This window comes from Muntiacus reevesi, chromosome 8 (genome assembly GCF_963930625.1).
Source record: "Muntiacus reevesi chromosome 8, mMunRee1.1, whole genome shotgun sequence".
Classification (NCBI taxonomy): Eukaryota; Metazoa; Chordata; class Mammalia; order Artiodactyla; family Cervidae; genus Muntiacus; species Muntiacus reevesi.
In genome coordinates this window covers 86,102,734-86,115,456 of record NC_089256.1, presented here as the reverse complement: position 1 = coordinate 86,115,456, position 12,723 = coordinate 86,102,734, and the positions used below count along the sequence as shown (strand labels likewise).

At 37.3% G+C, this 12,723-nt stretch overlaps 1 protein-coding gene across 1 annotated transcript in view; it reads left to right on the top strand.

Moving 5' to 3' along the window:
- Positions 1-12,723, top strand: part of LEKR1 (leucine, glutamate and lysine rich 1) — a 180,524-nt gene that overhangs the window by 148,444 nt on the left and 19,357 nt on the right. Inside the window, exon 9 of the mRNA XM_065942127.1 lies at positions 11,112-11,276. Coding sequence (XP_065798199.1) covers positions 11,112-11,276 — 165 coding nt within the window. The remainder of the gene's footprint in view (positions 1-11,111; positions 11,277-12,723) is intronic.

Genomic DNA, 12,723 nt, shown 5'->3' with positions numbered 1-12,723 from the left:
TGTTCGTAGAGATTCACAGATCTTTCCCTCAAACTCCTTAGTTCCTCTTCGACTGAGTGAGTGAACTTTCCTGCCTTTGCTTATGCAGAAGTTCCTCGTCTCCATGATCACACATCACCAACACCCTTCAGATGTTAGTCCAGTGGAGAAGTCTCAGCACTTAGGATCCACTCTAGAACTGATGCTCAGCGCCCCCTGCGCCTCAAGTGCTAACAGCACGCAGACCAAGTTAGTGCTAGCATCTGACCACAGAAGTGTGTGCTCTTGCTTTATGCTAAGTTAATTTGTTGATGAAAATAAATCTATATACAGTTCTTATTAAGATCATGGATATCTTTCTAATAAATTAATTACATCATAGATGTATTTGGCTCATATAATTTTCTATAATATAAATGGATATTTCGTTTTTTGAGAGGACATGACTTTTTGTTAATAAATTTTATCATTTAGTTTAGCAGTAAATCAGGATCCAGGCCAGTAAAGTCAATGAATGATAATTACCCTTGGCGGTGTTAGTTATCAAGACTATGAATAAAAAGTTCCCTGAAAGTCTTCTCATGAGAAAGAAGAATCAGTAATATGACATTGTCATCTCTTTCTTGGGTCACTGTGCCTTTGCGTAGGAATGAAATGTTCCCTTTACAAATATATAATACACATATTAGAATAAACTTCATAACTTAAATGCTTTTAACATTCAAAAACAAGTAGATAGCAATTTATTCCTGTGCTTAATTATTTTAGAGTATGTAAAAAGCACATAATAGAATCAATAGTTGCTATGCAACAGGGATGGCACATTTTAAAATAACTGAGTATTTACTAATTGTCATGGATTTTTGTTTATTTCAAGTATTGCTTTGATGTCAAGAAAGCAAGTTAATGTGCAGGCTGAACATTTTAAATTGGTTCGAAATACAGTGTTGGTACTTTTCAGTTAAAATGTTGTAATTAAAAATTTTCCTACAGCCAAACTGCTTACAATAAGTGATAGTCACTTACTGCCTATCACTTTGTAGTGCCTAAACAAATTCCAATCAAATATTTTCTTAGATTATTACTAAAACATCACATTATGGGACATTTTCAATTATACTATTGACCTCATTTTAAACAATACATAGAGCTTGTAGAAACCAATAATTAAAATAAACAAAACCTTACTTCCTCCATAAGTGAATGGGAGAAAAAATTTACTTCAAGAAATAATCAATTTCAGCATTAAAGGGGGAGGCAAAGGAAATCTCAAATTCTTCTTTAAAATAGAAGAGACAAATGACCTAGTAATTCCTAATGTATTTCAGTGTACTGTTAACCAAATTTATAAGAAACAAGTTATAAAATTTTACAGGAATAAAGTTGTTGTTTTAAAAAGTATTAATTTTCCTTTATGTATAATAAATATATGGCTAAAATGAATATTAAGGATACACTTTAATTCTTTAAATTGTGCTATGTATTAATAATTTCCGAAATTGAATTAATAAAATCATAAAATTTTAGATCAGAATAGCCTGCAAAGATCATCTGATTTAAACCCTTAATCTAGATAATAAAAATAGTCTCCATTATTAACATGTTTACTATATGTCAAGCCTTGTGCTGAATGCTTTCCATCAATGTAATCTTAATCACTCTAACATTATTATTCCCATTTGCACATAGAAAAAAATAAGACTCGGAGAAGTCAGATAATTTGTCAAGTTCATATAGCCAGGAATTGAGAACTGATACAACCCCTCCACCTTCAAAAACTGAGAGCTAAACACAAGGTCCAACATGTCTGTATTTGACTCAGGTGGACTAATAGGAACCAGATTCACCCTCCTTTCTGAAACAACTAAAGCACTGGAAAAAAATAGAAAACAATGGTTTCAAGACCCCGGCAGAGAAGGACAGTGATTCCTAGAGACAGGAGACAGACGAGGCAACCCCTACCATTACTCTAACTTAGTACCTTGAAATGGATTTACGGCTATGGTGGAGTGGGAATCCAGGTGGAGTTTGGCAGATTCTGAGTTGAGGAGACCTTGCTAAGAGTCCAGGGAGATCTATGTAGCTAGAATTCACAGTTGAGTGTTCTCAGGAGAGAGCTGCCCAGAGAAAGAATGTTGGATATCTGCAAAGAATCCCCATTAAGTATATGTGACCCATGCATATATATGGGGAAACTACCTAGAGCCAGGGAGATGGCTCTGAAAGGATTAGAGATAAGAGTACCAAATACTTACATGAGGTCAATAATAATGTCTGTTCTCACCAGCCAGACTGGAAAGCCAACAATTCACAGGGGACTGGGTAAAGTTCTCAGAAGGGTCTTGCATGAATTGTAGGGAATAATTAGCCCTAGACTAAATGCTGAGCTGGTCTGCCTAACAAATTTTAAAAGGGAGACCTTAAAAAATATCAGGCCGATTCCAAGCAACTTAACTGCTCCCAGAAAAGAATTCAAGATTATTTATGAGAATACAAAATATCTAGCATTTAACAAACTAAAATTCACAGGGTATCCAATCAAAAAATTGCCATGCATGGGAATAGGAGAATAGAAATAATAGTGAGAAGAAAAATCAACAAATAAAAATTGACTCAGAAAGGCACAGATGTTAGAATTATCAGACAAGGACATTAAAACAGTTATAATAACTGTATTCTTTAGAGGAAAAATTGACCATGTTAAAAAGAGGTGTAGAAGATATAAAAACGATCTAAACTGAATTTATAGAGATGAAAATTATAATATCTGAAATGAAAAATACACTGGATGGGATTAATGGAAAATTAAACATTCCAGAAGAAAAGTTTAGTGAACCTGAAGACACAGCAATAGAAGCTATGCAACGAGATAAAAGAGATTCAGAACAAACAGAGCATCAGTGAGCTGTGAGACAAATTCAGGCGGCCTAATATAGGTATAATCAGACTCCCCATGGGACAGGAAAGAGAGGACAGAAGAAATACTTGAAGCAATAATGGCTAAAAACTTTAACCTTAATGAGAACTATAAAACCCACAGATTCAAGGAGCTCAATAAAGCTCAAGCACACCAAGAGACATTATAATCCAGTTGCTCAAAAATGTTGATTAAAAAATCTTAAAAGCAACTAGAGAATAAAAGACGTATAGAGGAACAAAGATAAGGATGAGAGCAGATTTTTTAAAAATCATAAACAATGTAAGCAAGAAGATAGTGGGACTGAACGTACTGAAAGAAGGGTTGGGCAGAGGTGAGGAGGTGGCAGTGGGAGCTGCTAACTTAGAAATTCTATACAAAGTGAAAACATTTTTCAAAACATGAGGGTAAAAGAAAGGTCTTTCAGAATGAAAAAGCTGAAAAAAATGTATCACCAGTACACCCACACTATAAGAAATGTTAAAAGTCCTCTATTCAGAAGAAAAATTATACCAGATGGAAATAGGGATCTATACAAAAGAATGCAGAACACCAGAAATGGTAGCAATGTGAATAAGTATGATATTTTTATCATTTCAATTTCTTTATAATTGACTATTTTTAAAAATTAATAATCTAATATGACATCTATAACATGTAGAAGCAAAATATATGACAACACCACCACAATAGCTGGGAAGGGAGAGATGAAGTGTGCTGTTGTAAGACTCTTTGTTTTAAGTGAAAATGTAATTTATTGGCTGTCTTAACTGCAGGGTTCAGTGGTGCGCTACCTTCTGGCAGAGCTGGATTCAGGGCTCTCAAGCTGGTTTTCTGCCAGATTGGCTTCTTTTTCAGACTCAGGGTTGTCTCCCCTGATGGCAATAAGAGAGCAGCAATGCTTCCCATCACTCTTCTACATTCTTAGCAAGAAACTGACTGTGGCTGTCAGATTCTAACTCAACCATGCGCTCAGTCTTGGACCAACCATGACAGCTGGCAAGACTGGGTATATTGGTTCACTCAGGCCTGGGTCACATGATCATTCTTGCAGAACAGAATCCCACTCAATCATATTGACTGAAAGTAGGAGAAGAATGAATCCCTACAAAAAAAGGAAAATAACAAATATCCCCTGAAGTTCCCAGATAAGAGATGGGCCAAGAGATAGGGCAACAGGTGAGCAAACTTCAATGAGCTGGGAAGTACCCTTCTGGGGTATCTTCCTGGCGGATTACCCTTCTCTCTGAGAATTTCTCCACCTGCCGCATGGGTTGAGTCAGATTCCTTTCATTTTGCCCCCCTAGGGCCACTCTGCACCCTTGAAACCCTGCTTTCTATCCCCAAAGCCTGAATTGAATGGATGAGAGTAATAGTTCCTGGACCCTCTAACTCTTGATTGGGATTGGTGAGGAGGGAACAATGGCAGAAGATCTAAGGAAAGGAGGAAGGGATCCTTTCATTCCAGTTATATCCCCTAGCTAAACACCACAGCCCCCTTTTCCCCGCAGCTTTATAGAGATATAACTGACATGTGACACTGTGTAAGTTCATGATGTACAACATGATGATCTCTGTCTTACACACACATACACACATATATATAGCAAAGTAATTACCACAATAAGATTAGTTAACACATTCTTTGTTAAGAATTACCTTAACAAAGAATATCTTTGTTAAGAATTATCTCACACAATTATCTTTGTTGTTTTGGTAGTGAGAATATTTAGGTTCTTATACAATATATAAAGTGATATTTCACTAGAAGATAGACTGCATAAAGTTAAAAATATATTCTGTAAACTCTAAACCAACTACAAAAATAGAAGAACAAAGAGTTACAGCTAATAAACTAGCAAAGGATTAGACATTGAATTTAAAAATAATACAAAAGACAGAAAAAGAGGGAAAAACAATGAGATGGGTCAAGTAGAAAGCACATAGCAAGACAGATTTAAAACTAGTCATATCAATAATCAAATTAAATATAAATGGTCTAAACCAGAGATCAGCAAACTTTTTCTATAAAGGTCCAATTAGTAAATATTTTTGGTTTCTAGACCATACAGTCTCTGTTGCAATCACTCCACTCTGCCCCTGTAGCTAAAAAGCAGCCACAGATGATATGCAAATGAATGGGCATGGCTGAAGTTTAGTCTGTGGGCGATAGTTTGCCAAGCCTTTATCTAAATATCCCCATTAAAAGACAGAGATTGTCGTGTTGGATAAAAATGCAAGATTCTACTATATGTTGCCTATAAGAAATGTATTTTTACATAAAGAAATATTTTAACAAAGAGGCTAAAAGTAATGGATTGAAAAAGAAGCTAGAGTTGCTACATTATATTTAAAATAGAGTTCACAGAAAGAAATTAGAGTATTTAGAATATTACTGAAGATAAAGAAAGTCATTTAACAATGATAAAGGGGTTGGTTCACCAAGAAGACATTTAACCCTAAACGTTTTTTCACCTAGAAACAGAACTTTAAAAATTAAGCAAAAAGTGATAGAACGCAAGGAGAAATAGACAAATCCTTAGAATCAGAGATGTCAATAGCTCTCTCTCAATAATTGATAGGAAAAATACCCAGAAAAACCATTAAAGATATATATACTATGGAAAATAGTAAAATAGCTTATCCTTAAGAAATATTAACAAATACAACTTAATTGGTACTTATAGAATTCTTCATTTAACAGCAGAATATGCATTCTCCTCACGTGTGCATGGGACATTTATTAAAGTAGATCATATACTGGGAGTAAATGTCTTAACAAATTTAAAAGAATTCACCGGACATGACTTTGAACAAACTCCGAGGGACAGTGAAGGACAGGGAAGCCTGGCATGCTGCAGAGTATGGGGTCGCAGAGTCAGACATAGCTGAACGACTGAACAACAGCAACAACAACCAAGAATTCAAGCCATACAAAGTGTTTTCTCTAACCACAGTGGAATTAAATTAGAAATTCATTAACAGAAAGTTATCTGGAAACAAAATCCCCCAATATTTTGAAACTAAATAAGTACCAACTCTGTTCCCTTAACCACTGTGCCACGCAGATGTGTGGGGGAACAAGGTGTGTGGGAAAACTCACCACACGAGCCATGGAGTCCACCAGAGACATCTGAGCGCACAGCCTGCCCCACCTCGCGTAGCTCTAAGATCCTGGTGAAGGTGCTAACCTTCTCTGAGCCTATTTCTTACTCTATACTGTGGGGACAATAATTACTATAAGTTCTTTCAGAATTGTTGTAAGAATTAAATGAGCTAGTAGGGAAAAGAGCCCTATACCATACAACCTAGCCCGTATGAGTTTCCTCAGTTTTTGACAGGACTGCAATACTTAGTCTGATTCCTTAGCATTTGCATTTTTAATTACAAAGTCTAGTGTTTGAATAGTCATCTACTTTCATAACATAGTTATTCAGTGGTTAATTTAGAAATAATCTGAAATACTAGTTTTCAATTACAATTTGTTTCTAACTTTTAGAAAATAGTATAATCATTTTTGGGCTTCCCCGGTGGCTCAGATAGTAAAGAATCTGTCTGCAATGCCAGAAACCTGGGTTCAATCCCTGGGTCAGGAAGATCCCCTGGAGAAGGGAATGGCAAAGCGCTCCAGTATTCTTGCCTGGAAAATTCCATGGACAGAGGAGCCTGGCAGGCTACAGTCCATGGGGTTGCAAAGAGTCCAACATGACTGAGCAATTTTCACTCACTCATAATCATTTCAGAAGGTATATTAATATTTTGTTTAATGATAAATGTACATCAGATATAAACAAGAGGTCTGATTTCTACATGACACCTGAAATTTGCTTGGTTTTAAGGGATCATCAAGTAATAAGTGATTATGTTGTAACACGGTGTCTGCCTCCATGAACAGCGTCTCACTGTATCTCACTGTGTGCAATGTTCATTGACCCCATGCTAGGCAAGGCACAAGCAGGGAAGCTGGAAGAAAACTCAAGAAGTCGTAGGAATTGCAAACACATTTATTTTCCCCTGACTGACACAGCAGCGGTTGCAGCAGATATGCTGTATTCTCTCCTCTTGTGGTGGACCCAGCCGTCACAGCCATAACACAGCCTCACCGCCATAACGCAGCGAAAACATAACTGCAAGGGCTTTTTCAGGTGGAGCTTATATATGCTTACAGACCAAAGGTAGCCAGTGTCCAAGTGAGTACCTTGTGACGTGCATGCGCAGTGCTATAAGTGAGTTCAACTGTTATATAATCATTATTTACAAAGCATGGGGGAAGAGTGAAAGGACATGGTGAGAGAGCCTGACCACTACCATCTTGGCTAATTTGATCTTTCCCTACAAACAGAAAATGATATCAGAATCAGCCAGAAAGATCTCACCTGGAAAACAGTGAAAAGACAGCATTTTGCACATTAGTATTAGAAACAAATATTATAAAACACTAATTATGCATTTCAACACAAATACAAAAAGGATTTTAAAAAACAATATACTCAGAATGCTTTGAAGTCTTCAGAAGGCCTTCAGGAATGAGACAGTTGAGCTAGAGGAAGATACAGATGAACTAAAATCTGGAATGTGTACACAGACAAGTATTGATTTTACTCTAACTCTTGAGCTCATATTTTTATTCATGCTTTTTTTTTTAAATTAGAATTTCCTCAGATTATCAGAATTACTACTATATAAAGCAGTTCATATTTTATGTATGCACCATCACCTAATTTATTTATTTTTCATAAACATAAGTCCTGCCATCTAAGATATTGTAAACAAACAGCTGTTATTAACATGTAGAAAATATAAACATGACAATTTTGTATGAATTCATCTTCTCAGTGACAATATACCAGCTTAAGCAAATCATTGTTGGCGGGCTCATCGTTTTGTTCAGACTCTTCAGGTCAGGAAGGAACCGGTAGTGTCATCTCTCTCTGCTACAGAGTCAACACATTCAGATGGCTTTTGACTCGCCATTGCAGCTTCCTTAAACACTTAGAGGTTCCACCTAAAGTTCATCCTTTTGAAAGAGTTTGCTTCTCTTTCTCAGGTTGTCCAAATTAAAAATCAAATCAGTACATCACTCTTCTCCTTTCTATCTGTAGTGCTTTTTCTTTTCCACCCTCTGTCTGTTCCTTCCTTTTTCCCTCTCTCCTTACCTATACTAGTTTATTCCAAGGAACAGTTCAGGGGCAAAGAGCCTTTTCTTCTGGATCAGGTAGAACAGAACATTCTACTCACTCAACCAGTCAGCCAACCCCTTTCCTTCCCTGAATGCATCCTTTGTTTCATCTTTAAGGGACTCTGCTGATTTGCTAAATGACCTTTTCCTCATAATTTAAAGAACTTCTGTTTTTAAAAGTTCTTCTCAAGTCCTTCTGTCACCTAATTTACAATTCGTCCTGTCCCACCTCGTTTGTGCATGTTCTTCTTCTCTTAATTTGAATCCTTATTTTGAAAGATGTCTTTCTATCCTGAAATAACTATTTGGCTCTACCAATTAACTACACAAGCAAATTTTTGAACACTTGACATTTTAGTACCTCAGCACAAATTTTTTTTTTAGCTTCTCAAAAAATGTTTATTTACTCTCTTAAAATAGTGTCAAGGTTTCTTGTGGACTATTAACTCGAAGTTTTCTGAATGTTTTGTATTTGATTTCCTCCTTTCATGTGTTCTTAACTTATCTATTCCAGCATGGCTAGAGCACGGTAATCAAGTGGGAAACACAGTTTGAAAGTCAGGTTGGAGACGTCCAGGGCTGCCGTACATGGCATCCTGCTTGTGCCATGAATAACAGCACAGGCCAGGGGAGAGAAGGGAGCCGAAACCAGGCCTGCGCTCTGCTCACCACGTCCTGTACCCTGCCCAAGGCTGTATTTATCTAAGGAAGGTGTGCTTGGTTGATTCTTGCAAAGGTGTCATAGGGGCTGGTGGTGGTCTAGTAGAAGATAATGTATGGGAGTTTGGATTTTATAATGCAGTGAAAAGCCATCAGGAGGGAATAAAAGAATTCAATGTATAGTTTGTGAAGAACACTCTGCTGTGTATCAGGGGCTGGAGAGAGGCAAGAGCAGAAACAAGGAGGCCAGTCATGAGGTGGTGGTGACCACAGCTGGGGTGGTGATAGTAAGAAGTGCAGAGAAAGCAATAGATTCAATGTATCTTTTGGAGGCAAAATGAGCAGGGCTTGATGGTGGATTAGGTGCGGAGGGTAAAGGAGAGAGAAGTGTGAAAGGCAGTTGCTCCAGTTACTGACTTGAATAACTCCATGGGTGGTGTGCACATCCTGAGACTGGGAGCATTGAGGAAGGGCAGGTGGGAGGGGGCTGTCTCAAGATCTCGGGTACAGTTTGTTTGAGCACCTATGATGTATCTCTATGGCTACCAGGAGGCAAGAACAAAAGTAGGTGAAATTTAGAAGAACATCTGCTTTTTTCTCTAAGTGCCCTGAGGCTTTCCTTGCTTTTCACAATCTGATAGCAACCTATCTGAACAATTCTGTCACGTGCCTAAATGACTATCGGTATTCTTTCCTCCAAACAATCTAGGAAAGAGCCAAAACAACTCCTGTGCAGTGAGCATAAGCATAAGTGCTTTGCCTTGAGGCAAATGACCAGGGAAATAGGCCCCACTGACCTCATACTGAGGCTGGTCTTCTATCTGCATTTTATGTCATTTAAAGGGCTTCCTGCAAAGTTCCTTAGCAAACTTTCTGTTTCCCAGCTTTAGTGTTCCCTTGAGAAATTCAAGTTGACCTCTCTCCTCTTACTGGCTTGAGAATCACAGTCACAGTAAGTCAGGTTTGACAGTTTTTCTCCCAAGTTATCTGCATTTACTTGGTCTTAGAATTTATAATCTAAATAATTTATAATGGCACAATGTAAACCTAGAGCCAACCTGTCACTGGGATCACTTCTCTAATCCGCTAGATAAACTCCCAGGCGTGAATGACTCCAGTACTCATGGATTTGTTCTCTCTTGCTCAAGTAGGCAGAGCCAAAACCAATGACTAAAAACCACAGCGAGAGAGATGTTGGCTCTACTAAAGGAAAAGCTTCCTAATGCTTAGCCCTGTCTGAAAATGGAAGTGCCTGCTGGGGAAGGAGTGAGTTATGGTTTCTGGTGGTGTCAAGGCATAGAGCAGATAATCATTTGGTGCAGATTCCATGGTAGAGACTGAAGTCAGGGTGTAGAAGTAATCTCCACTGACTATTGAATTCCTGCTCCTGCAAGAGCTTTACACAGATGTTTCGTCTCATTTAATCCTCATAACAGCCCCCAAGGGAATCAGTTATAACTCCACCAGGAGAGGTTACAGTCACAATTTAAGATCACACAGCTAGAGTGGCAGAGCCAGGATTTAGAGCCAGGATTTAAACTCGGAGTCCAAAGCCTTTGTTTATCCTTCCACAATTCATGGAAGCTTGAGAAAATGAACTAGGGGATTTTTAAGGTCCCTTCCAGCACTGTGGTTCTGAGTCAAAATCGGGATACAGGCATCACTATGTTTTCTTTCAGTCACCCTTCTGGCCTCAATCTCACTAAAATGATAATCTATGACTCCAAAACTGTCTGTGGTCTCCTCAAGAAAGGCCCGTTTTTAAAAAATCAGTATGTATACCTTGTATCCACTCTGAGTTTTCAACAGAACTTAGTGTGAGAGCCTCAAAATCTTTTCTTCTTTTTTTTTCCTTATAGGGTTGCTGGCAAAGGATAGAGTTCACACTATAAATGTACAGAAGACTAAGCTTTTAGTATTTCTGAAAACTTATAATATCTTGTCCTAACTTCTCTACTCATTTTACTGGTCTTAAAAGTTTTAGAAGATCTGGAGATATTTGACCCAAGGTCAGCTTCTCTGGTCCAAGTTCTGAGTCAGATTTTTTTTTAACATTAGAATTTAAAAATTCATGTTAGAATTAGAATTTTTAAATGATTAGACCCTAAAAGTTCTCATCACAAGGAAAAGTTCTATTTCTTTAATTTTATATCTATATGAGATGATGGATGTTCTGTAAACTTTTGTGATAATAACTTCAGGATATATGTAAGTGAAATCTTTATAGTGTACACCTTAAACTTATATAGTACTGTATATCAATTATATCAACAAAACTGGGAGAAAAAATGAGTCTGAAAATAAGCTTAATTTACTTATGATAATAGGGCGTTAAATTTACTTATGATAATATGTGTGTTAAATGCTGTTTTCTAGATTGAAGCTGAACTCGCGAAGGAAAGAGCCCAACATTTGGTTGAATTTCAGGAGCAAGCTCTTCTCTTTAAGGAAGAAGCTAAACTGGAACTTGATATTGAAAAGGAAAAACACCAAGAAATAATCCAAAAGTATAAGAAGGAACAAGAAGAACTACAAATGCAGGTCTGTCATTATGGTTTTCATCATCATTTAATGGATTTGAAACTGTAGATGTTGGTTATTTCCTCCTGAGGACAACACTGCATTTCTCACTCCTGTGGATTGCCTCATGGTCATCACAGCTTATTTTTAGATAGAATGATTTGGCTATTCTCCATAATGAATGACTGAAATAAATTATATAAGAATATAATCCAGCTAGGTATGGAATTTTTCCTACTAAATAAATGTATTTTTAAAACAGCATAAATTATGTAACTAATAATTAACATGGTTAGATATTCTAATACCTCAAATGTCCAGCAAAAGATAATGATGTGTTTTACATAATTAAAATTTTACCAACAACTAAAGTCTATCCCCTTTAGTTGCAAATATTTTCAATTCTAGTTTTGAATGAAGGGGAAATATTTTTTAAATATCAGACTTCCATAATTTCTTAAACAATGTACACTAAACAAAATACAAGGTTTTGACAAGGTTCCCTTGTTTTCATAAGACCTGAAAGTAGAGTGTGTGTCTTTTGTGTGAGTATATTAACCAAGGCCTAGTGGTAAAGTTATATTTTGAATAAACTCATTAACAGCTTATGTAAATTAGCATTGAATGAGACTTATGGCCTCCACTTAGTTGTACAGGGGATATGGTACAGTTTTTTCAGTAGCTCACTGTGAACAGGCAGGGCCAGCCACATGAATGTGGTGTCACAGGTCCCCATACAAACCTTGCAGGTTTAATGCCCTGCAAATGCTGTCTTGAAATTCTTAATAATAATTTAATCTCTGAATTTGTGTTTATAAGTGCAGTCCTGTTTGGGACAATGGGACAGTGGAGCATGCCCTGGGAGCTTGCAGCCTCGGCTCACCTAAGGCCCCCTCCTCCTCCTCTGGACAGTCCTCCTGGACATGCCCTTACTTCCCGGCTCCTGCCCCCACTCCCCTTTGCCCTCACCCGTGACTGCTGTTACTCTCCCAGGTGGCCCAGGACCATCAGCAGGGGAATGCTGAAAGGCAGGCCCCAACCTGCCAGGGCTGCAGTCTTTCAGGAGAAGTCCTAAGTCCAGATTTTGTGAGTGAATTCTCTTGATTTTTTTTTTCTTTTACTGTTGACTCCCTTATTACAAAATCAAAGCATGTTTATGGCTCTGTGAGCCTCCACTTCCCAAGATAACCTGCTCTGTTCAGTGGCAGCTCTCCTCTGGATGAAGGAAAGTACTGCTCAGACCCAGAAGTGACCCTCTTCTTTCCCGGGTTAATTGAAGAAAATGTAATATTAATTTATAAAAACTGTGGTGAATAGGTTTCTTGTAAAAGTTATTGTTAATGTAAATTTAACATTTGAAATGAATTTTGGGTACATAATTCTTAAGTAGTTATTCACAAAATCCTTGGAACTTTAGTCTGTAAATGCTTTCCAAATTCTTCATGGCCTGATTTCTCGTTGTACTAAT